Source organism: Somniosus microcephalus, chromosome 17 (genome assembly GCF_052327205.1).
Source record: "Somniosus microcephalus isolate GS21.2 chromosome 17, FLI_Smic_1.0, whole genome shotgun sequence".
NCBI lineage: Eukaryota > Metazoa > Chordata > Chondrichthyes > Squaliformes > Somniosidae > Somniosus > Somniosus microcephalus.
In genome coordinates this window covers 69,011,981-69,038,698 of record NC_141003.1, presented here as the reverse complement: position 1 = coordinate 69,038,698, position 26,718 = coordinate 69,011,981, and the positions used below count along the sequence as shown (strand labels likewise).

The following is a 26,718-nucleotide window of genomic DNA, read 5'->3' as shown; positions in this document are numbered from 1 at the left end:
GCACTGAAGTTCTCCATAGACAGCCCCAGTAAGAATACCCTGGGTAAAATCCAGTACTGACCCAGCCACCCAGGTACAGTGTGTATTACCTCATTGGACAAGTAGAGTGTCCAATACCTGTTGGATCAGGTACAGGGTAAGGCATAGGACCTAATGCCACAATGGCTCATACAGTACCAGGTACCATATCGATCCGTTCTTATACCCTGGCTCCTTGTTGGATGCTGAACAAAGCAACAGTCTGAATTTAACGACAAAACACATGGGATTTATCCTTAGCAAAATACCGCGGATGCTGGAAATCCGAAATAACAACAGAAAACGCTGGAAAAACTCAGCAGGCTAGGCAGCATCCGTGAAGAGAGAGAAACAGAGTTAACGTTTCAGGTCAAAGACCTTTCGTCAGAACTCTGAAGAAGGGTTCAGAGTTCTAAAGAAGGGTTTCGACCTGAAACGTTAACTCTGTTTCTCTCTCCACGGATGTTGCCTGGCCTGCTGAGTTTTTCCAGCGTTTTCTGTTGTTATTTGGGATTTATCCTTGCTGCCCTTCACGGCTCAATGGGGATAATTTTCAATTTCGCGAGGGTGAAAAACTGCCGGTAACAGATCAGCCGCCCATTATACACCCCGCCTGATTTTCCTTTCTATTGATCGGTCAGCCGATCCACTGCTGCTTGCTTTCCGCCCCCACTGAAAGTGAAAATGAACCCCAGGGTCACTAGCCTAGGCTAAATTTTGAAACAGGGAGAATAACGGAGAAACGAAGGCATCTTCCTAAGCCGATTTTGGAGACATCACTGGTTATAAGTTCAATTTCCAGCACTGTCGCCTTCTCCCCTCAATCAGGAATCTGCTACAGAAAAATAAAGGGCTCAGGCTTCTACCATTGTGAATATATACTGACAATGTTCACCACTGTAACAAGTGCTGGGTCAAAGGGACACATATTCTGATCTTCTCCCCTTCTATCTCTCGCTCCAGGGTACAATTCTACAGGTGGTCCACTGGTACCTTCATGTGTGAGCCCACACAATGAGTGTCGTCAGGATATTCACCAGAGAGAAGGGACACGTCACAGCGGAGCCCAATCTTGCCCTCACCCAAGATCCACACACAAGCACAAGCTGTGTTATGGCTCACTGCATGGCTGATCTTTTTTTTGTTTCCTCCCCTAAATTGAGGCCAATTCGTTCGCCCCAACTGATATCAGCTAACTGAGCACAGAGCAGGAATGGAGCCGAAGACCTCCCTGTATATCTCAGAACGGCACCAAAAATGAAATATCCTTTGGGCTAATTCGGAAGCCCGCAGTTTCTCAGCATACTGTGAGCACTTGACCCAGCCTTGTTACTAACACCGAACTGTATATACACATTTACATTTGTAGAATTTCTGTGCAGGCAAAATTAGTCTTGGATGGTGGCGCAAAATGGGTGGTAGCGAATCGGTCGCATGTTTTACACCCCGCCCGCTTTTCTTATTAATTGAAGCCAGCGGAGGGTGAAATGCGATTCCGATGCACTCTCTCACATTTTACACTACCACCCAACACCAATTTCACCCCCTATGTGTCTTGAGCCCAGCAAATCTTTGGCCTTTTGAACACAAGCACTGCACTTCTCTTCACTTGTGGCAGTGCACATCCCCCAATAAGCATTTCCAAATATTAAATCAGATGCAGTGTAGAAACAGTTCTGGTTGGACAACAGTCACAGTGGCGAGTCTCACAATTCTATCGTGTCACTGCTAATACTCAGCTGGTCAATTTGCCTGCAGATCTTCATGAACTCAGCTTGTGTTGCTGAATCTGAGGGATCGTTATTGTCCATGGTCTCTGGAGAAGAAAGAGCCTGATACTGCCTCGGTATCTGGGGAATACCGTGAAGACTTGTTTGAGAGGAGTTCCTGAAAGATTTATGCTCGAAGCTGATGGTTGAGAAGCCCCACCTCTCCGGGCTGGAGCAAAGCACCAACGATGAGCCATCTTGTGATGCTCTACAGACGGAACTCGCAGAGCTGTCCTCCCATCTTTCTGAAGACAAGGCTTGTGTCATGTTGAGCTTCTTGAAGGTGCTGGTGATACCCCTACCAACCTCTGTTCTCTCCATCCCAGCACAAGAAGATGTCCGATACAACCCTCTGTCTGCTGCCTTCTCCTTGAAGACTTCACTGGTGCTCGGCATAGACCTGTTCCCACAGAGGGACATATTGCTGGAACTGTGTAGTCTTGACCAATGAAAGAGACTTTCAGGAATGAGGGCCTCGCTGAAAAGAGCCTCATCTATGCTACGTCTTAGGTTAATGGGTGAAGGGGGTCTTAGGTCAACAGTGGAATCGCTGTCCATCTGAACACTGATGAAGGAGGAGGTCCTGGAGGATCCCCCATGTTTTAAATGGAAGTCCAGATTTTTCACTTCACTGGTCTCACTGCTGTGATAGATCAGGTTGATGTCCTCACCGCTGCTCAACTGGTTGTCAGACATGGTGTAGAGGGGAAGGCATTCTGATTCACTTCGGACAATCGCGTCACAGCTCAGCGGCTTCTCCTGATGGGAAGTCGACCATTGATAGGCTTTTGAAAGTATAGGGGCTTTCATGGACGCATGAGTTGGAGAAAGGCAGAACATTTTGGTCCAACAGTTACGGTCTGTCGTTTTATGAATGCAAAACAATGGGTAGATACCAATAAGGGACATAGTGAGGCACATCCCCACCTCACACAAGCTGACACCAAACTGGAAAATCCACCAAGGCCACGGCTGGAAAACATGGTCTCCAGCCAAGCCTAGTCCGTACAGAATAGCATATAACTGCAACGCAGCGCAGCTCAAGCCAAACACTGTGGTCCACATGGCCAACTTGGCCACTCTTCCCCAATGCTCTGTGTCCCCGAAGGGCCCAATGTTGAAGGTCTCCATGGAAGGTGTTGAGGTCTTCACGTTGTAGACCTGCACATCAACCATGCGGGCGTGACAGTAAAATGTGAAATACAGGATGGATAGAATGGTCGCCAAAACCACAAAGATCCCATGTGAGACGAAGAGGAGGAAGGGAGCTTGCTTTAGCAGGGTAATGACCAGAATTGTGCTCACAGTGAGTGTGAAGTGGAGAAAGACAATAGTGGTTAAGAAGCATGAACGCTGGAATCGTGATGCCACTGCTTGCGTCCCAGACCTCAGTGACAGAACCAGGATTATGACTCCAAAAGCAGAAGTAAGGCAAGGGAAGACCAAATCATAGAGAAGTAAGGCAACAATTGCAGGTAATTTGTCCTGGTAGCAGTAGGCATCATAAAGGAAGATGAAAGTTCTTGTTGAGCTCGTCAGGAAAAGCAATCCATTGAGGACCATGAAATAACCGAGGCCTGGTAGAGATCTGAAGGGGAGACAGAGGATACCTAGTGCAGAGATGACCGCTACCAGGCCAAATAGTGAGCCCATTCCATAAACATGGAGGTCCCAGGCCAGGCCCCACTCAGCCAGTGCTGTGTTCCAATCTGTATGAAGGATCACAAACAATGGAGGGACAAGTAGGAAGTGAGGGTTGAAAGATGTGTCTTGTGTTCCCTCACAGTCAGGGTAAATGGAGCTCCAGTCTTCACCTGAACTGCAGTTTCCATCCAGGTTGCCATTGGATACAGTGGATGCAGCGGTGGGGCCTGTACCAGTAGATCTTTCAACGCCAAGGTTAGAATCTAGTCAAATGGGGGGAAAATTATAATGTAAGAATGCAACACAAACGTCTCAATATTCTATCCATTAATAATGCACTTAAAAATAATCCAATCATGGAATTTACTTCCTTTGTAAAGAATTCTATGGACTAAATCATTCTTAATATTCCCATTGTGTAAAATCCCCATGGATCAAAACTTTCCCACTCACTGTCTAGAATTCCCATAAACCAAATCCTTTATTTCTCAAGATCTGAATGTATTAATTATGCTTGATGCTAATAGCTGTCGGTTTAGATGGTCAGACTCTGACCAGTCATGTGATTTGGACCTATCCATTAATGTGACTCGGCGCCTTTTAAAACAACATCAGTTTGAAATTTTCAAGTTGCACACTCAGGGCTGGACTTTGTCAGTGGGAAGCTTTTGGAGGTGGGACTGCTGCTTGCCGGCTTTCAATCCCGCCTCCATCAGCTTCTGGCCAACCAGCGGGACTTTCCCCTGATTGACCTTGTTAAGCCCGCCTAGCAGACTCAGCAGGCCAATTAGGGGGAAGTCAGTGACAGAGCACTTCAACGTCTGACGTGTCATCTGTCAAGATTTTTTGAAAGAAGAAATGTCAGCGTTTGACAGCTCTGTGAAGCTGTCAAACACTGACATTCTGTGTAGTTTGGTGAGTCCTTGTGTTCAGGACTCATCAAACCTTTGAACTTGGCAGAAATCACCTGGCTGTTGGTTCGGAGGATCCAACAGCCAGTCTGTGAAATCTACAATGGAGATGTCGGGACTCCGGCTGAAGGCTGTAGGCAGACACAAAGGTAAGTGAACATTTTCTAACACTTTACACTCACCTTATCTACTTACCACTCCCACTTGCACCCATCACTCACCTCTACATCGCACTTTCAGGCCCCTCCGACCCCCGCAGACCTCCTACTCATCTCCTCCACCCTGGCGGGGTTCCCCAAGGTCGTTAATAAGCTTTAATCCCTTTCCCACCTCGAGGAAGGATGGCTTCCCGCCTCCTGGCAAGAGGGCATGGAGGTGGGATGGGGGAGGGGGTTTGCCACCCACCCCCAAATTCTGCTACTTTACCAGCAGTCCCGCCTCCATACCCGTCTCCTCGGGGCTGACAAAATCCAGCCCTCAGTGTCTGTATCAAATACACCAAGGTCAGGTATGGGTTAGGTGCAAAATAAAGCTCCCTCTGACCTGTCCTATCAAGCACTTCCAGGTCAGAGGTAACACTGTTTGGATAGAGTGCCTTAACAGCAAACCTCAAAAGAGCGCTGCCTATATAGTGCCTTATCATGTCCTCAGGACATCCCAAAGCACTTTACAACTAAAGATTTATCTTTGAAGTGCAACCATTATTATGGAAACAAACTCGGCAGCCAACATGCACACAGCAAGCTCCTACAAACCATCGTCGAATCACAGAATGCTTACAACACAGAAGGAGACCATTCAGCCCGTCGAGCCCGTGCTGGCTCTCTGCAAGAGCACTTCAGCTTGTCCCATTCCCTGCCCTTTCCCCATAGCCCTGCAAATTGTTTTCCTTCAGGTACTTATCCAATTCCCTTTTGAAAGCCACAATTGAGTCTGCCTCCACCACCCTTTCAGGCAGTGCATTCCAGATCCTCACCACTCGCTGCACAAAAACATTTTTCCTCATGTCGCCTTTGGTTCTTTTGCCAATCTTGCAAGGCTTCTTCGGCAGCACCTCCCAAACTCGCGACCTCTTCCTCCTATAAGGACAAGGGCAGCAGGTGCATGGGAACACCATCACCTCCAAGTTCCCCTCCAAGTCACACACCATCCTGACTTAGAAGTATATCGTCGTTCCTTCATTGTCACTGGGTCAAAATCCTGGAACTCCCTCCCTAACAGCATTGTGGGAGTACCTTCACCGCACGGACTGCAGTGGTTTAAGAAGGTGGCTCACCACCACCTTCTCAAGGGCAATTAGGGATGGGCAATAAATGCTGGCCTTGCCAGCAACGCCCACATCCCATAAACAATTTTTTTTTAAATCACCATAAATCTGTGTCCTCTGGTTTGCGACCCTTCTGCCAATGAGAGCAGTTTCTCTATCTACTCTGTCTAGACCCCTCATGATTTTGAACACCTCTATCAAATATCCTCTCAACCTTCTCTGCTCTAAGGAGACCAACCACAGCTTCTCTAGTCTATCCACGTAACTGAAGTGAATGTGACCAGTTAATCTGTTTATGGCTGAAGGAAGAATGTTGGCCAGGACACCTCCCTGCTCTTCTTCAAATAGTATTGTAGGATCTTTCAAATCCACCTGAATATATAAACGGGGCCTCAGTTTAAAGTCTCATCATTCCCTCCGAACTACACTGAATTGTCAGCCTAGATTATGTACTCAAGTCCTGGAGTTGGCTTTGAACACTCAGCCTCAGAGAGGGGAGTGAGCGACTGAGCCAAGCAACTGATGGCTGGAGTCAGGCAGTAGTCTTATCCCACCACCCTCATTCTTCCCTTCCTCCTACACCTTTTTTAAAAGCCAAGCACTATTCCAAATGCCATCACCTAATCGCTGCCTCTTGGTTGATACCATCTCCTCTCCTAGTCTTTTGAACCTTGGTGCTCTCTTGCACTATGACCCTTGGCTATTCACCTGGGTTTCTTCATTATAAAAAACACGAACTGAAGAGCAAAGTCACCAGACTCCTGCCCGGTGTGAAGTCCGCGGTCAGCTTTAATGTTCCAGTTTGCTGTGATCATTCGAAGCTGCTTCGACCACGACCCTCCAATAATTTTATCCACGCTCGTTAATCATTTCAGCATCAATATGCTAGTTTAATGCCTCCCTACAGGCTGTATTTCAGCTTCAAACACAAAGCGCTGGGTGCTCATTCACTCATTCATCAACCCAGCCCTGAGCTTCAGGTCTGATTGAGATTATTGATAGTTACAGGGAGAACTTTTCACTATTACTCTCAGGAGAGAGGAGGTGTCAATTAATTCCTTTTATCTAAAGGCAGAACCTTCATAGTACTCAATCAACCAGTATTAATATCACTAGCTTTAATGAGTGAGTGGCTCACCAGGTTAGACAGAATAGCTACTCAGAATGATGAGATGAGGGAGCGAGAGAGTGTCTGAGTGAGTGAGTGAGAGAGAGAGAGACTCTGAGCGAGAGTGAGTGAGAGAGTGTCTGAGGGAGTGAGTGAGAGAGAGACTCTGAGCGAGAGTGAGTGAGAGAGTGTCTGAGTGAGTGAGTGAGAGAGAGAGAGACTCTGAGCGAGAGTGAGTGAGAGAGTGTCTGAGTGAGTGAGTGAGAGAGACTCTGAGCGAGAGTGAGTGAGAGAGTGTCTGAGGGAGCAAGTGAATGAGACAGCGAGTGGAAGAGACATATATACACACAGAGAAAAAAGACAGGCGAGAAATAAAGAGGGTTTCACATACAGGTAGAGATCAGACTACGGGAGGGCAGTTAGACAGGACATGTAAAGGCACACGGATAGGAAGAGGGAAAGTGAGTTACTCATACATGACAACACATGTAGAGCAAGCACACACACTGGGAGACAGAGCAACAATCACAGCTACACATGGAGAGAGAAAAAGAAACGGACAAACAATGAAAGAGAACAGGAAAAAAGATTGGGAGAGACGCTGATGGAGCGAGACTAAAGCATACAAACAGAGAGAGAGAGAATGAGATAGTACGCATGGGTGTTATATACCATGACACTGTGCTAAACAATCCTAGCTATTAAAGGGTTACATGTGTATGAACACCAGTTAACACTCGAACAATCCTTGTGTAAGATTTTTAGTCATGAGGCATTGGCTCAGGGGTACAGCATGGGTTAGATACAGAGTAAAGCTCCCACTACACTGTCCCATCAAACACTCCCAGGGCAGATACAGCAAGTGTTAGGTACAGAGTAAAGCTCCCTCTACACTGCACCATCAAACACTCCCAGGGCAGGTACAGCATGGGTTAGATACAGAGTAAAGCTCCCTGTACACTGTCTCATCAAACACTCCCAGGGCAGGTACAGTGCGGGTTAGATACAGAGTAAAGCTCCCTCTACACTGTCTCTCAAACACTCCCAGGGCAGGTACAGTGTGGGTTACATGCAGAGTAAAGCTCCCTGTACACTGCCTCATCAAACACTCCCAGGGCAGGTGCAGCACGGGTTAGATACAGATTAAAGCTCCCTCTGCACTGCACCATCAAACACTCCCAGGGCAGGTACAGCAAGTGTTAGATACAGAGTAAAGCTCACTCTACACTGTCTCATGAAACACTCCCAGGGCAGGTACAGCACGGGTTATATACATATTAAAGCTCCCTTTACACTGTCCCATCAAACACTTCCAGGGCAGGTACAGCACGGGTTAGATACAAAGTAAAGCTCCCTCTACACTGTCTCATCAAACACTCCCAGGGCAGGTACAGCACGGGTTAGATACAGAGTAAAGCTCCCTCTACACTGTCACATCAAACACTCACAGGGCAGGTACAATGCGGGTTAGATACAGAGTAAAGCTCCCTCTACACTGTCTCATCAAACACTCGCAGGGTAGGTGCAGCACGGGTTAGATACAGAGTAAAGCTCCCTCTATACTGTCTCATCAAACACTCCCAGGGCAGGTACAGCATGGGTTGGATACAGAGTAAAGCTCCCTCTACACTGTCCCATTAAACACTCCCAGGGCACGTCTGGCACGGGTTATATACAGAGTAAAGCTCCCTCTACACTGTCCCATCAAACACCCCCGGGGCAGCTACAGTGCGGGTTAGATACAGAGTAAAGCTCCCTCTACACTGTCTCATCAAACAGTCCCAGGGCAGGTACAGCATGGGTTAGATACAGAGTAAAGCTCCCTCTACACTGTCCCATTAAACACTCCCAGGGCACGTCCGGCACGGGTTAGATACAGAGTAAAGCTCCCTCTACACTGTCCCATATAACACTCCCAGGGCAGGTACAGCATGGGTTAGATACAGAGTAAAGCTCCCTCTACACTGTTTCATCAAACACTCCCAGAGCAGGTACATCACGTGTTAGATACAGAGTAAAGCTCCCTCTACACTGTCTCTCAAACACTCCCAGGGCAGGTACAGTGTGGGTTACATGCAGAGTAAAGCTCCCTCTACACTGTCTCATCAAACACTCCCAGGGCAGGTGCAGCGCGGGTTAGATACAGATTAAAGCTCCCTCTGCACTGCACCATCAAACACTCCCAGGGCAGGTACAGCAAGTGTTAGATACAGAGTAAAGCTCACTCTACACTGTCTCATGAAACACTCCCAGGGCAGGTACAGTACGGGTTATATACATATTAAAGCTCCCTCTACACTGTCCCATCAAACACTCCCAGGGCAGGTACAGCAAGGGTTAGATACAGAGTAAAGCTCCCTCTACACTGTCCCATCAAACACTCCCAGGGCAGGTACAGCACGGGTTAGATACAGAGTAAAGCTCCCTCTACACTGTCTCATCAAACACTCCCAGGGCAGGTACAGCACGGGTTAGATACAGAGTAAAGCTCCTTCTACACTGTCTCATCAAACACTCGCAGGGTAGGTGCAGCACGGGTTAGATACAGAGTAAAGCTCCCTCTATACTGTCTCATCAAACAGTCCCAGGGCAGGTACAGCATGGGTTAGATACAGAGTAAAGCTCCCTCTACACTGTCCCATTAAACACTCCCAAGGCACGTCCGGCATGGGTTAGATACAGAGTAAAGCTCCCTCTACACTGTCCCATATAACACTCCCAGGGCAGGTACAGTGCGGGTTAGATACAGAGTAAAGCTCCCTCTACACTGTTTCATCAAACACTCCCAGAGCAGGTACATCACGTGTTAGATACAGATTAAAGCTCCCTCTACACTGCCCCATCAAACACTCCCAGGGCAGGTACAGCAAGTGTTAGATACAGAGTAAAGCTCCCTCTACACTGCACCATCAAACACTCCCAGGGCAGGTACAGTGCGGGTCAGATATAGAGTAAAGCTCCCTCTACACTGCCCCATCAAACACTCCCAGGGCAGGTACAGCATGGGTTAGATACAGAGTAAAGCTCCCTCTACACTGTCCCATCAAACACTACCTGGGCAGGAACAGCATGGGTTAGATAGAGTAAAGCTCCCTCTACACTGTCCCATCAAACACTCCCAGAGCATGTCCGGCCTGGGTTAGATACAGAGTAAAGCTCTGTCTGCACTGCCCCATCAAACATCCCAGGGCAGGTACAGCATGGGTTAGATACAGAGTAAAGCTCCCTCTACACTGCCCCATCAAACACTCCCAGGGCAGGTACAGCACGGGTTAGATACAGAGTAAAACTCCCTCTACACTGCCCCATCAAACACTCCCAGGGGAGGTACAGCATGGGTTAGATACAGAGTAAAGCTCCCTCTACACTGTCCCAGGCTGAGCAGGTATAAGATCAGTCAGAGTTCCAGCTGCTGATCGGGCAGTACTAGAAAGCAAGTGTGTGTGGACATCAGGTAAGGCGAAGCCCCAGTCTGCCAACACTTAAGCCCCGATTTTAACTCGGGGCAGTATTGGGGATAGAAGTGGCAGTGAACTATCTAACCCCCCAACCCGAGCTTGAAGCCCTGGGGATTTTAAATCCTGGGCCTCACTTGCAGCCCCGACACTGACTCCCGCCCTAAGCCGTTGGAATGTCGTCTGCACCTGCAGGCAGGAGTGTAAATTCACCGGGGGTGACGGTGCAGGGGGGTGTTGGGCAGGCCGCCACCGGGACCCACGGATAGGGTCCCAGCAAGTTAAGTACAGATGGAGGCAGGGGGTGGTGGGGTGGGGATCGGAAAGTCTGTCAGCGGAGGAGATGGGAGAGCCCAGGGCAGGTGATGCCCCTAACGTTCCTGGGCCTCCTATGGCCAGGATTCAGGCAGCCTCCAGCTTTCGTTGGCGAGTTCGAAGCTGTGCGGCCCTGCGGTTAAAATGGCATCTTTGCCATTGAAATGAATCCCCCGCTGCTCTGGGAGGTAGGCGTTCCCGTGCATGAATTCAGGCAATTTTAAATGTTATGGTGGGGGTCGGGGGGGGGCGGCGAGTGGAGGTTGAGCGGAAACATATTGGGAAGGTAACGCAAACCACCCCCTGCCCCCCCGCCCCGCCACCACCACCATCCTAACCCCCACTCCGCACGCATCGTTTCCACTGGGCGGGCTGGGTTAAAATTGGCCAGTGTTTGGGGTCGCACTTAAGAACATAAGAAATAGGAGCAGAAGAAGGCCATTCAGCCCTTCGAGCCTGCTCCGCCATTCAATAAGATCATGGCTGATCTTCTACCTCATCTCCATTTTCCTGCACTATCCCCATATCGCTTGATTCCCTTAATATCCAAAAATCTATCGATCTCTGTCTTGAATATACTCAACGACTGAGCATCCACAGCCCTCTGGGGTAGAGAATTCCAAAAATTCACAACCTTTTGAGTGAAGAAATTTCTCCTCATCTCAGTCCTAAATGGCCGACCCCTTATTCTGAGACTGTGTCCCCTGGTTCTAGACTCTCCAGCCAGGGGAAACATCCTCCCAGCATCTCTACCCTGTCAAGCTCTGTAAGAGTTTTATATGTTTCAATGAGATCACCTCTCATTCTTCTAAATTCTAGGGAATATAAGCCTAGTATCCTCAATCCCTTCCCATAGGACAATCCCCCCATCCCAGGAATCGGCAGCGCTACCGGCCCTCGCAAAATGGTAGCCGTGCAGGACCTGCCACCAGCTGGCGGAAGAGCGCCGGCCACCATTTTTTCACCATTTCATGGCGGTAATGGGTGGCGTAAAACACCCGAATAATTAGCCCTATATGTTTCAATGAGATCACTTTTCATTCTTCTAAACTCCAGGGAGTATAGGCCCAATCTACTCAATCTCTCCTCATAGGACAACCCTCTCATCCCAGGACTCAACCTAGTGCACTCCCTCTATGGCAAGTATATCCTTCCTTAGGTAAGCAGACCAAAACTGTACTCCAGGTGTGGTCTTGCCCTATATAACTGCAGTAAGACATCTTTACTCTTATACTCCAATCCTTTTGTAATAAAGGCTAACATACCATTTGCTTTTCTAATTGCTTGCTGTACCTGCATGTTAACTTTCTGTGATTCCTGTACAAGGACACCCAGGTTCCTCTGGATACCAACATTTCCCAATTTCTCACCATTTAAAACATATTCTGCTTTTCTATTTTTCTTACCAAAGTCGGTAACTTCACATTTCTCCACATTATACTCCATCTGCCATGTTCTTGCCCAGTCACTTAGCCTTTCTGTATCTCTCTGCAGCCTCTTCGCATCCTCCTCACAACCTCATTTTCCACCTAGATTTCTTTCATCAGCAAACTTGGATACATTACACTCAGTCCCCTCATCTAAGTCATTGATATAGATTGTGAATAGCTGAGGCCCAAGCATTGATCCTTGCAGAACCCCACTAGTTACAACCTGCCATCCTCAAAATGACCCATTTATTCCTACTCTCTGTTTTCTGTCCATTAACCAATCCTCAATCCATGCTAATATATTACCCCCAACCCCATAAGCCCTAATTTATGTAATAATCTCTTGAAGAGTGGCTGTGTGGGCAAGTTTCCAGCCGGCCTCAGTGCCACTGGATCAAAGTGAGGAGTCAAGACCTTTAGGGGAGGAGAAAGGGGAACCTTGAGGGATGAAAAATTCATGCTCTGGGCAGATTGTAAACTCACTATAAGAATGGAGACGGCAGCTCACAAATCTTAAATTGCACCAGGACTGTCCATTGAGGATAAAAACAAGTACAACTACTTCCTCCCAGCTTAGAATCATAGAATGATACAGCACAGAAGGTGGCCCATCGTGCTTGTGCCATCTCTTTGGTAGAGCTATCCAATTAATCCCACTCCCCTGCTCTTTCCCCATAGCCCTGCAATTTTTTTTCCCTTGAAGTATTTCACTTCACACTTCCCTGTGTTATATTTCATCTGCCATGTGTCTGCCAATTTCACCAGTCTGTCTATGTCCTCCTGAAGTCTGTTACTATCCATCTCATTGTTTACTATATTTTCAAGTTTCATATCATCTGCAAACTTTGAAATTATGCCCTGTATACCCAAATCCAGGTCATTAATATATATCAAAAAGAGCAGTGGTCCTAATACCGACCTCTGGGGAACGCCACTCTATACTTCCCTCCAGTCTGAAAAACAACCGTTCACCACTACTCTCTGCTTTCTGCCTATTACTCTTCTTGAAGATCCAGACTGAAAACATCAGGAAGAGGCCTAACCCACGTAACTGCTTCCTGTTATCCAGTACCACCGTCAGGGTCCCAGTGCCCAGGAACTTCCTGGTGATGGAGGTGGGTGTGGGGAAGGGAAGGGAGGCTCCGTTATCACCTCCTGAATCAAAAGGTCACTCACTAAAAACATAGTTTGAAAAAAAACTTGTTGAAATTGACTAGAAGAGGAAAGACAGAAGGAAATTAAAATAAAAACAGGAACTGCAATAAAATATAATTGTGAGAAAGGGGGAAACTGTTCATTATCTTTTTTTAAAGAAGGAACATTCTAAATTTAAACTGCATGGGATGACCCTCAGTACAGACATTGGCAAGGAACCAAACTCCGCAGGTGGTTAGTCTGCTGCTGTGCAGCTTCCCCAGAAACAAATATTTTTTAATAAATTAACTTATAAATAGAAGACTCGAGTACAAAAGCAAGGAAGTGATTGTAAATCTTTATAAAGCACTGGTTCGGCCCCAGTTGGATTATTGTGTTCAATTCTGGGCACCACACTTTAGGAAGGATGTAAAGGCCTTGGAGAGGGTGGAGAGGAGGTTTACTAGAATGGTACCAAGGATGAGGGTCTTCAGCTACGTGGAGAGACTAGAGAAGCTGGGATTGTTCTCCTTAGAGCAGAGAAGGTTAAGAGGAGATTTAATAGTGGTGTTCAAAGTTATGAGAGGTTTTGATAAAATAGGGAGAAACTGTTTCTACTGGCAGGAGGGCTGGTAACCAGAGGACACAGATTTAAGATAATTGGCAAAAGAACCTGTATTTATAAAGAGCCTTTAACATAGTAAAACATCCCAAGGTGCATCACAGGAGCAATTATCAAACAAAATTTGACACCGAGCCACATAAGGAGATATTAGGGCAGGTGACCAAAAGCTTGGTCAAAGAGGTAGGTTTTAAGGAGCGTCTTAAAGGAGGAAAGAGAGGTAGAGGCAGAGCGGTATAGGGAGGGAATTCCAGAGCTTAGGACCTTGGCCGCTGAAGGCACGGCCACCAATGGTTGAGCAATTAAAATCAGGGAAGCTCAAGAGACCAGAATTAGAGAAGCGCAGATATTTCAGAGGGTTCTGGGGCTGGAGGAGATTACTGAGATTGGGAGGGGCTAGACCGTGGAGGAATTTGAAAACAAGATTAAGAATTTTAAAATCGAGGCGTTGCTTAACCGGGAGCCAATGTGAGCACAGGGGCGATGGGTGAACGGGACTTGGTGCGAGTCAGGACACGGGCAGCTGAGTTTTGGATGAGCTCAAGTTTACGTAGGGTAGATCGTGGGAGGTCGGCCAGGAGAGCTCTGGAATTGTCAAGTCTCGAGGTAACAAAGGCCTGGATGAGGCTTTCAGCAGCAGATGAGCTGAGGCAGGGATGGAGTCAGGCGATGTTACAGAGGTGCAAATAAGCGAACTTAGTGATGGCTCAGATGGGTGATAGTGTAAAATGGGCGATATCGATGGAAGATAAATGGCAATGAAAATTGGGAGCGATGTATAACAGACGGCTGAATCGATATTGCCCGTTTTAGACTATTGCCCAAAGTCAAAATTACCCCCAATCTGGCACTGACCGGGACAGAGACACCAGTGCTCTGGAGTGTCTTACACGGTCCAGGGTGGATAACTTTGGTCCCCTACCCTGACACTAGACACTGCAGATAGCATCGCCCCCACATCTCGCATTGCCTGGGTAGACACCTTTGCTCCCAGCGACCTCACATTGACCAATGCAGAAACCATCCCTCCACATCCCACCCATCACTCCAACACCCCTAGAGCCACCAACCGCAGATACTATCCCTCCTGCGGCCCCTCACACGTCCCAGGTGCCAGATCATAGATAATACGTTAGCCACTGGCCACATGTGGTCAATTGGAAATCCAGATGTGGCTAACTGCATTTTTGTTTACTGAATAAAATGATAAGTAAAAGATACCGTCATTGGGCCTGTGATCTCAATACTCTTATTCACATGGTGTATGCTTGTGAACTTTAACCTTTTTGTGGGTTTGTTGGTAAAATGGTAAGATGAAAAGCAGAATGTGTGAGTGTTTTTTGATCATTGTAAGAACTTTACTTCCTTGGTTACTGAATCTTTGTTAAGTAAATATACACTCGTGGAGTACCTGTATTGTATGTAAGACGTTTTCTACTAAAACGAGGGCATGGGGCTAAAACAGTGTCGCAGTAGCCATGCCTACGGTGTCAGCAGTTTCTACTGGACAGCACTGTTCTAACAGAGCAGAGCAGCTTCATACAAAATCCCCTGGAAATTGTTAAACCCTGTGAACCTCACTGCGAATGAATGAGAGGGATTTGTGGCTTTTCAGAATTGTACAGACTCAGCTAAATCCCTCCTTTCACTTGATCAGAGATGGGCCGTGTTCACAATGCACAATTTCCGAGCGAATGAACAGATGCACATGTGGTTTCTAAGCAGAAAGTGTTGCGCTGAGCGGCCCAGGAAGCTTGCCCTGTGGGCGCCCTGCAGTCGACACATAGCTGGGAGGCTCAGTGTGGCTGCTTGCCGATTGCTGCAGTCAATGTTAAAAAAAAACTGAGGCACATGGAGGCTCCACGTGAACCAACTGTTCGATAATTGGCGGGAGACTTACATGCAAGATCAGGATCTCTTGCCCTCTTACTTCAGGAGCTCAATCTCGCACATGCATGAACTGTGCCAGTGATTCCAAGCATTTGTCTTGATTTCTTTCACGGGAGTGTGAGGGAAAGCAAGAGGCCACAATGGAAGTAGAGCTATCCCAGTATCCGTTGCAAAAATGAAAGCCCTCTATAGGGCCTGCAGCCTTCACCAGTTATGTCCAACTCCAAAGCATTGCCTAGCTTTCTCAGCAATGAGGGACTACAAGAGGAACCACGCGCACAAGAGACATAAGGAAGTAATGAAAAAGGGTGAAGGAGAAAGAAAGGAGGAAGACAAGAAAAAAAAGTTGAGGCAGCTCATGCTACAAGATGGATCAGTTGAGGAAGGTAATTTACCCAATCTCAAGATACTTCCAGATGAAGATGCCATTCTTAATTCATCCATCCAGGAAGATCCTAACTGCCCGATTTCATCATCCCATTCTTTCTTACAATTTACGTGTTTTTGCTTCGACTATTCTTTCTGGAAGTCTATTCCATCCGCACGCAACCAACAACTTGCATTTATATAGCGCCTTTAACGTAGTAAAAACGTCCCAAGGCGCTTCACAGGAGTGTTAGCAAACAAAATTTGACACCGAGCCACATAAAGAGATATTAAGGCAGATGACCAAAAGCTTACTCCAGAGCCTTGAACACATAATACTCCAGTAGTACTGAGGGAGTGCAGCACTGTGGGAGGTGTCGCCTTTTGGCTGAGACATTAAACCGAGGCCCCAGTCTGCCCTTTCAGATGGACGTAAAAGATCCCACAGATAAGTATATGATGGAGAAAGGAATGGAAAGGTATGTTGATAGGGTGAGATGAAGTAAATAAGGTGGGAGGAGGCTTGTGTGGAGCATAAACACCGGCATAGGCCAGTGGGGCCAAATAGCCTATTTCTGTGCTGTAAATTCTATGTAATTCTATGCAACTATTCGAAGAAGAGCAGTGGAGTTCTCTCCGGTGTCCTGGACAATATTTATCCCTCCACCAACATCACCAAAAACAGACGATCTGGTCGTTTATCTCATTGCTGTTTGTGGGACCTTGCTGTGCGCAAATTGGCTGCCACATTTCCTATATAGAATCATAGAAATTTACGGCACAGAAGGAGGCCATTCGACCCATCGTGTCTGTACTTTTGAAGTGTAGTCATGTGTCTGTACATGACTACACATCAAAAGTACTTCTTTGGTTGCTTTGGGATGTCCTGAAGTTATGAATTAAGTATTTCTGTCTTTTTTTGCGTTTCCTAGCTAAAAGGGAAGACAGATCAATGATCTGTCGGCAACTGTCCACTAAAGGGCAGTGTGTGGGGAGGGGAATTGAACCTCCCCCAGAGTTTCGCTCCCGTCATTGGGAGAGCTGGTTGGTCCTCAAAACCATTTCTCCAAGGATGACTACAACAACAACACAGTTTCACTGATTAGAGGTGAGATGGGACGGGGAGGGGGGAGAAATTGAGACCCGACCACAGATCCGTCTGCTCAGTGACACATGGCGGTAGAGTTTCTTTATTGGAACAGAAAACAATGAGAATGGAGTGCGAGGCTTTTATGGTTTTTGTCTGGCCACTGTAGTATTCTAGAATGAGAAAAAACTTGTATTTATAGAGCTCCTAATTACATCCTCAGGACATCGCAAAGCACTTCATTATCTGTGAATTACTGTTGTTATTCAGTTAAACACAGCAGCCAATTTGCGCACAGCAAGGTCCCATAAAGAGAAAATAAGATGAGTCACCAGATAATGTTTTCAGTGGCTGCGACTGGCCCAGGATGCTGGGAGAAGGCCCTGCTCTTCTTTGATTAGAACCCACAGCCTGCTGATCCAGAAGTGAGTGGGCTACCAAGTGAAGCAGGATGATGAGCAAGAGACAATGACCAGACCTGTACCTTTGCTGTCAGCCTGACCACTGCCCTCAGACCGACCATCGCCCTCAGACCGACCCGCGCCCTCAGATTGACCTTTGACTTGGAGATTGACCTGTGCCCTCAGATTGACCCATGCCCTCAGATTGACCTTTGCCTTGGAGATTGACCTGTGCCCTCAGACTGACCCATGACCTCAGATTGACCTTTGCCTTGGAGATTGACCTGTGCCCTCAAAATGACCCATGCCCTCAGATTGATCTTTGCCTTCAGATTGACCCGGGCCCTCAGATTGATTTGTGCCCTCAGACTGACCTGTGAACTCTGTTGGCATTGTCCATGGGATGGCAGGGGTGGGAGTTAGTAGATTCCTGGCTGAGTCCCAATCCTCTAGGTTCCCCTTGTCAGTGTCCTGCTCCACTGCAGCAGCGACATCTTGTGTGGACACAGGTTCCATTGGCGCTGCATCAGTGGAAAGAAACAAATTCAAATGGATTAGAAATCATCAGCATCCGATGTTTAGATAAATACTGAAGTGATAATTCAATCATTTTTTTCCTTCCCTTTCATTCATAACTCTGTAGCACATACCAACTCCACCTGAGGGAGTAGCTCAGGAATGGCTTCTAGAGTCAGAATGAGGTGCAGGCTCGATGGGCCGAAATGGCCTCTATCTGCACTGTGGGGATTCTGTGATTCTGTGATACAGCACAGAAGGAGGCTATTCGACCCACTGTAGCTGAGGAATGGTTCATCTCCCAATATCTCCTTATGGAGTAGCAGCTGTAATTTCTCTGGTGCTTCAGCTTGATAAAAGGACTAAGATTGGGGCAACAACAGAGGGCACTAGTTCTCAACTAGAAGCTCCAAAACTGTCCAGGACAGAGCAGTTTGCTTGATTGGTGCCCCTGCTACTGGACTCCATATCTACTCCCTGCACCACCGGCGCACTGTGGGCTGCAGTGTGTACGATCTACAGGATGCACTGGAGCAACTCGTCAGGGATCCTTCAACAGCATCTCCCTCCCTTGCAGCCTTTACCATCAAGAAGGACAAGTGAAGCAATGACATGCGAACACCATCACGCCCAAGTTCCCCTCCATGCCACACATCATCCTGACTTGGACGCGTATCGCCGATCATTCATCGTCACTGGGTCAGTGTCCTGGAATTTACTACCTAACACCATTGTGGAAGTACCTTCACCACACAGACTGCAGGGGTTCAAGGAGAAGACCCACCACAACCTTTTCAGGGCACCTAGGTACAGGCAATAAAAGCGGCCTTGCCAGTGTCAATCCACACCATGGCCCTTCATCCTTACTAATCTCTTATGTGGCTCTTTATCAAACAATTTTTGAAAGTACAAAGGCACTACATCTACTGCATGCCCTTTCTCTATAAGCTCAGTAATCTCCTCAAGGAATTCAATTCAATTATTCAAACATGACCTATTCTTACTAATCCTGTTTAACTGGTCTATACCTTGTTCATAATCACTAGTGCTATCCATTATTATGTTTCTGATGCTGTTTATTCAATAGAGCAAGTGTTTCTAGTTGCATAACTGTATAGCCATCCAGCTTATTCAATTAGGCAAGGGTCACTGTAACTGTACATATGGATTTGCTGTTTATTTAGTGGGTTAAAGGCAACTCGCTGTATAACTACACACAGTCACTGCTTATTCAACAGGGTATGGGTTGCCCACTGTATAACTAGTGTCAGCTGTGGCTCAGCTGGTAGCACGCTCGGCTCAGAGTCAGAAGGTCCCACTCCAGAGACTTGAGCCCATAATCTAGGCTGACACTCCAGTGCAGTGCTGAGGGAGTGCTGCACTGTCGGAGGTGCCGTCTTTCGGATGAGACGTTAAATTGAGGCCGCGTCTGCCCTCTCAGGTGTATGTAAAAGATCCCGTGACACTATTCGAGGATGGGCAGGGGAGTTCTCCCCGGTGTCCTGGCCAATATTTATCCCTCAACCAACATCACTAAAACAGATGATCTGGTCATTATCACATTGCTGTTTGTGGGACTTCGCTGTGCACAAATTGACTGCCGCTTTTCCTACATTTACAACGGTGATGACATCTCAAGAGTACTTCATTGGCTGTAAAGCGCTTTGGGACGTCCTGAGGTTGTGAAAGGCGCTATATAAATGTAAGTTTGTTGTTCATACACAGGTTCACTGCTTATTCAACACTTTTTAAGAGTTAAGCTGGTGAAAACAATAACCCATTTACCATAAATAAAAACAGAAAATGCTGGAGATACTCAGCAGATCAGGCAGCATCTGTGAAGAGAGAAACAGAGTTCTGACAAAAGGTCATCGACCTGAAACGTTAACTCTGTTTCTCGCTTCACAGATGCTGCCTGACCTGCTGAGTAGCTCCAGCATTTTCTGTTTTTATTTCAGATTTCCAGTGTTATAAATCTCATCAAGAAATTATTTATGAAATAATGCTGGATGGCCAGCTGGTGGCGCCGTCCAAGGAGTATAAATACTCGGGCGTGGGCCCCAGCTATCCAGGGACATTTTGTAAGACAGGAACTAGTGAAGTACAACTAGACCTCCATGTTCTGAAACAAGTTGATTAAAGCCTTGCTTTATACTCAAACCAAGTGCGTAGTGAGTTTTATTACGTCATCCAGCATCTGCAGTATTCTCTTTTTGTAACCCATTTCCCAGTTCAGATGAGTGTTTGTTTCAGTGAACCTGTATCTGAATCAATCCAAAATGTAATTACTGCCCCTGTTGGCTGTTTGCTTATCTGTGCTGGAAAGAACCAGGCAAACATGAACAGCTTTTGTTAAAATTAACATTAAAATAATATTTGGAACCCAAAACCGTTCTCCCCCTATCAACATTATCACCTGGGTGTGGTGGCTGAATTCAATAGAAACAATATGTGCAGGGGCTGAATTAAGGCTAAGTCCACACAAGGGTTATCTGCAGCTGGTGATAAGGGAACAGAGGGGAGAAAGTGTAAATTGGTTGGATTCTATCGATGTAAAAATATCCCTGGAATTTCCCAATTTTATCCAAATATAACTGGGAACCATGTAATAAAATAAGCTTTATAATTATTTTAATCTTTTGAATGATGGCAGAACCAGGGGTTTCCACTCTCCCTGGACTGGTCGCTTTTGTAAGATTTCAGCTCATGCACTGTATAACACAATAAGGAGGTACATTATATAGATTAACAGCCATTGGGAGTGAGTTACAGGTTGGAACACAATCAAGGGGTTCATTATGTAGAATAACAGCCATTGGGAGTGAGCCACAGGATATAGTACAATGGATAAGCAGAGTATTTAGATCACCAGCAGCGAATCCGTATAATCTTTGGTTCTGCCACCACTTATCAATTCACAAGATGCACCTCTAGTCATTTCCTCCTGACCTTGCTGATCATTTTTATTTTGCGAGGATACTCTTGTGTTAGAATATGACCTACAGAGGATCTCCTGATTATAACCGGGGCTCAGCTAATGAGCTCACGGACAGCTACGGTTCGCAGATTAATCCTGGGCTGTGACTCTTTCATTCACTTCACAATGAAAGGGGAACTGCTCTGCGAGGCTGAAGAGAGAGAAAGAGAGAAAGAATGAGAAAGAGAGAAAGAAAGAGAGAGAAAATGAGAGAGAGACTGAGAGAGAGACTGAGAGAGAAAATATGAGACAGAGAGAATGATGGAGAGCGGGAGACTGAGAGAGAGGGAGACTGAGAGAGAGAATGAGAGAGAAAATATGATCGAGAGAGAATGATGGAGACTGAGAGAGAGAATGAGAGAGTCAGAACGAGACATAGAGAATGAGAGAGGGAGACTGAGAGAGAAAAGGTCTGAGAGAGACAGAGAGAGAGAATGAGACACAGAACAAGACAGAGAGCGCGAATGAGGGAGAGAGATGAGAGATGGGGAGAATGAGAGAGAGGGAGACAGAGAGAGAATGAGAGAAACAGAACGAGACAGAGAATGAGAGAGGGAGACAGAGAGAGAGACTGAGAGACAGAGAATGAGAGAGAATGAGAGAGAGACTGAGAGAGAATGAGACACGGAACAAGACAGAGAGAGAGAATGAGAGCTAGGGAGAATCAGAGAGAGGGAGGCAGTGAGCGAGAATGAGAGAGAATGAGACAGAGAGAGAGAATGAGAGGTTGGGAGAATGAGAGAAACAGAGAGAATGAGAGAGAGAGAGAATGAGACAGAGAATAAGAGAGACAGAGAGAGAATGAGAGAGACAGAGAGAATGAGAGAGACAGAGAGTGAGCAGTCTGTAGATCTAAGTGTACATGTATTGGATTCTAATATGCTCCTTCCACAACCCTCCAGGGAGCAGATGATATAAATCAGGTACAGATATGCACAGAATACTGATAAATGCCGCAGTGAGTGTGCGATCCAGCGATCCTCCTTTTTAACATTTTACTCACATTTTCTGCAGTTTCTATTATTTTTCTCTTCAAGCCATCCACCTTTCAGTCAAGTGACATACTGAGTGAAAAGCACTACCTCTTAAATTACATCACTGAAGCTTTTTTTCTTTCAGATTTCCTCCTCTTGTCTCTGCTCTTCCCCTGAAGACCCAGGGTAAAATTCCACAGGAGCCAACTATTCTCCACTGCCTCAGCTCAGTGGCCATTCTTTCTTTTTGAGCCCAGACTGTGAGTATCAAGAGGCAGCTGGACCATGAGGGTCATCGCAATATTTTTCTCCTACCTAGCCTAAGGGGCACTGTGGCCAATTGTAGCAACAACAAATGACAACTTGCATTTCTATAGCGCCTTTAATGTAGTAAAACGTCCCAAGGCGCTTCACAGGAACGATTATCAAACAAAATCTGACACTGAGCCACATAAGGAGATATTAGGACAGGTGACCAAAAGCTTGGTTAAAGAGGTAGGTTTTAAGGAGCATCTTAAAGGATGCTTTAAGATGCTCCGTAAAGGAGGAGAGAAAGGCAGAGAGGTTTGGGGAAGGAATTCCAGAGCTTAGGGCCTAGGCAGCTGAAGGCAGGGGTGCCAGTGGTGGGGCGAAGAAAATCGGTGTTGCTCAAGAGGCCTGAATTGGAAGAACACAGAGATCTTGGAGGGTTGTAGGACTGGAGGAGGTTACAGAGATAGGGAGGGGTGAGGCCATGATCAGCTAATTAAGCACCATACCGCTTCATACAAATGAGACTCGCTTTAATAGGACTTATTGAAAAATCAAAAAAATCCTCTCCTGAAGGCACAGACTCGTTAGGGTACAGTCCCATTGGCATCATTGACAGTCTGTTAATCCACACAAGCAGCCTTTCTTCATCTGTGATCTGAGTGAGTGTTCAACAAACTATCCAGCCATTGAGGGGGGAAGCACTGCAGTCGAACCAGGCACAGTAAGTTGTGTAGATGGGAGCAGGAAGTTACACAGGGACACAAACCAAGTGAATGGGCAAAACTGTGGCAGGTGGGGTTTAATGTGAGCAAGTGTGAGGTCATCCACTTTGGATTGGAGAAAGACAAATCAGAATATTTTCTTAATAGTGAGCGACTAGGAGCTGTGGAGGAGTAAATGGATTTAAGTGTCCATGTACATTAATCACTAACAGCTAGCGTACAGGTACTAAAAGTGATCAAAAGGCTAATGGGATGTTGACCTTTATCTCAAGAGGGCTGGAATACAAAGGGGAGGAAGGGATGCTTCAGTTGTACAGAGCCTTGGTCCGACCCTATCTGGAACACTGCGTTCAGTTTTGGGCACCAGCCCTCAGGAAAGCTATATTGGCCTTGGAGGGGGTACAGCGCAGATTCCCCAGAATGATACCGGAGCTTAAAGGTTTAAGTTATGAAGGCAGGTTGCATAAACTTGGCTTCTATTCCCTCAAGTTTCAAAGTTTGAGGGGTGATCTAATCGAGGTGTTTAAAGTGACAAAAGGATTCGATAAGGTAGATACGGAGAAACTATTTCCTCTGAGACTTGGGGCTGGATTTTCATTCAGAAGTCGGGAAGGAGGCGGGACTACAACTTTTGGGTTGTAGTCCCGCCTCCATCGAGATGCGGCCAATCCACGCGATTTTCCCTTGATTGACCTTGTTCCAGCGGGCTCAGCAGGCCAATTAAGGGCCACCCGGCAACAGGTGATGTCACAGACTGAAATTTCATCTGTCAAGACGTGTTGACAGATGAAATATCAGTGTTTCACAGCTGCTTGAAGCTGTCAAACACTGACAGTCTTACTTCTAACCTGAGTCCTTCTCCACAGACTTAGTTAGAAATCTCGCCGGCACTGAATGCTGCAGGCTGTCACTTTTGGCAGCTCGCAGCCATTCTGCTTTCTGTGCCAGCTGAGTGATGGACTCCCGAAGCCGAGAGGAAGGAAGGCTGTAAAGGTAAGTACAGGTAATTTAAACTTCTTTACACACTTTAGACACACCAAACACACTTACCTTTGCACTCATGCACCCATCACTCACCTGAACACTGACATCGCGACCCCTCCAAGTCCTTCAACCCAACGGCCTGACTCCACTAACCTGGCGTGAGTCGGGAATCCCACACGACAACCTTCAAAATAGGGATTAGGCTAAAAACTGCCTGTTAACAGGCAGTTAATTGGCACTAATCCCTTCCCGCCTTGGGTCGGCGGGTCCCAGTGCGGGACGGGTACCCACCTCCTTTGAAACTTACATGGAGGCGGGTTTTGGGCAGGATGGTGTCGGGACCCCCGAATTCGGGATTTTAGCCCCCCGCACGCGTAAAAGCCCGCCTCACTGTACACTGAAAATCGACCCCTTGATCTTTGTCTGCCCACCACCCTATTAACACGGAAAAACAAGGTGGCCAGCAGGCCAAAGTGGCGGTGGGGAGGGCGGGTGTCAGCAGGCCAAAGTGGGGAGGGTCAGCAGACCAAAGTGACGCAATGTCTTGGTACCAATGGGCATTCTCCGCCCAGTGGTACTGGACATAAAACAGCCTAACCAGTGCTCCATAAAGGGTCTGCTTGAGGCCACTCCCAAGCGGCCAAAAGAAGACCTGTGGTATCTGATTTTTCTGAATGCTTCTCCTGGCCGCAACACAAATCTTGCCTCCTGCTGCCAGCCTATCAGTGGTCCCCATCCCGTGACAGTCATCCCTTTCCCCTTTAAGCTTTGACTTCTAGAATGGGCTCTGCAGAGAAGCTACCAGACTCCCCCCTCCCCTCAATCTGCGAGCTGCTGGTCATTGAGTGCTGGCAGCTCGCCGATTCCATTCAAACCAGGCCTGACCAGGAAGATGGTTTGGGGCCTCTTGCTAGAGTCTTTGGGCAGATGGTGTGATTGCTCCGCCCACCGTCCAACATGCAATCTGGATCCAGAATTGCAGAAGCTCCAGCAGCAGCCCGCTTGTCCAAGTGCCCGCTCTTCCTTCCTGAGCCTGGACAGTGAGCCTTGGCTAAACAGCAGAGGGGCCCATCAAAGCTCAATATTGCCCTGGCCTGAGGCCCACACACGCACACATCCCACCAGCAGGGGTCACACTAATTGTTTGTCAATATTGTTCGCTCCAGAGCTGGTAACACCGCTACCCAACTGAGTTGGGGACGCAGCACCGATCAGGGATCAAACACAAGTCTTAGCCGGTCAACAAAGCTCAGTGCTAATATTTATGGTGCTTGCACATTGTAAATTGAACATTAGATGGCCCCCTAATGGGAGTAAGGACATAGTAGCAATTATACTCCAATGTCTAGTCTTGTATTTATTTTTGTTATTCTTTGATAGAATATTCTCATGGGTCTAGAAATAAAGGCAGCTGATCATTATAACACCAATGTGAGTGGCTATTCGGGCATAACAAGTACCACACCACATTTATCGAGTAATTGGGATTTTCTGGAATTTGGAAATGAGCGTTACAGAAGAGGGCAAAATCTAGTTTTTTACAGTAGGTCTCTTGTTTAAAAATCATTGCTCACCTGTTGTCCTTCCTGCCCGTTCATCAATAATTGTTTGTTGTGTTTGGTAGGTTGGAGCAGAAGTAAATGGTGTTATGGATAAAGAGCCCCCTGTTCCTTTGTTGGGAGACCCCGTTTCATATGATCTGCTGGTTGGCACACTCCTACCCTGGACAGTACTACCAGTTTCAGTATTATTGAACAGCACATCTTTATAGAACTGAGTGATGTCCTTGGGACCTGCTTTTGACATTGCAGGGTAAGTTGAGGACCCACTGCTTGATTGGTCCACGGCCGATGTGACATCCTGATGGGTGGTACTTCTCAAAGGTGGCCTCGAGATCCCAGGCGGCAGTTCCGACACCGAAAAAAACACAGAGCGGTCAGTGTTTAAAAGGTCCGAGGCTAGTTGAATTGGTGGCTTGGTCTTGGTTAACACCTCAGTACTTTGAGGGGTGACGACTGGTCTCACAGTGGCTGATCTTTCTTCAGGACCAGGAAATGTATAGATTGACACCATTGATCTTCCAAGAGAAGGTTCTTGTGGAGACTCGTGAGTGGTTCTCAGCATGGCAGGATACATTGGGGTGAAGAATGATGTCGCTGTGGATCCCGTTGGCTGCAATCCAACACTGGGAAGGTTTTGAACGGAAAAGTCACTTGAATCACTGGATAGAGTTTTGCTCATTGACTCTGGAAGATTTGAGGGAATGGCTTCTTGAAGACTTTCAGTAGAAAGCAGGATGTCTATCTGGCTTTCATTTGGAAACATAGTGGCATGCAGTTGTCCAGCACTCTCAGGAGAACCAACCTCATCATGGTTGAACAACACGGCATTCACGGTCTTGCCGTCAGACCCCAATCTGATGTGCGGTGCTAACAACGATTCTGCACCGGTTCCCCTTTCAACAGGTAGTACTGTAGACATCCAAGATGTCAAGAAAGGTCTTGTGCCAGCCTGTCTTCCTGCAGGCAGTGTCGAAGACATCGAAGAGGGCGGCAAAGGGCCCACACTACTTTCTGTTTCCACAGGCAATGTAGAGGATGTCAGAGGTAGGTTTAGTCTGAAGTCCTGTTGACTTGTGGTGGATAACTGGATGAGACCATTCACATCTGGTTGAGATGAAGGACTGCTGGCCTGAGATACCTCATGTTGCTTAATTCCAAGAGCTGCAACTTTTGATTCAATTATTAAAGAAGAAATAACATTCACAAAAATAATGCCTTTACACAGCATATTGATATTCTTCAGGCACTCTGTGCATTGGCCCTTAATTTATTTAGGAATGGTCTTCAGAAAACCTGAAAAACAGATGTATATTT

The 26,718-nt window shown here is 46.9% G+C and overlaps 1 protein-coding gene across 1 annotated transcript; it reads right to left on the bottom strand.

Annotated features, from left to right (window-relative positions):
• Positions 1 to 498: 498 nt before the first annotated feature.
• Positions 499 to 26,718, bottom strand: LOC147105819 (proline-rich transmembrane protein 4-like). The gene is made up of 3 exons (XM_086010594.1): positions 25,417 to 26,718; positions 17,792 to 17,938; positions 499 to 3,694 (listed from the first exon to the last, which is right to left on the bottom strand). Exons 1-3 carry the CDS (start codon positions 26,630 to 26,632, stop codon positions 1,725 to 1,727), a joined length of 3,333 nt encoding a protein of 1,110 aa, XP_085866720.1. The 5' UTR covers positions 26,633 to 26,718; the 3' UTR covers positions 499 to 1,724.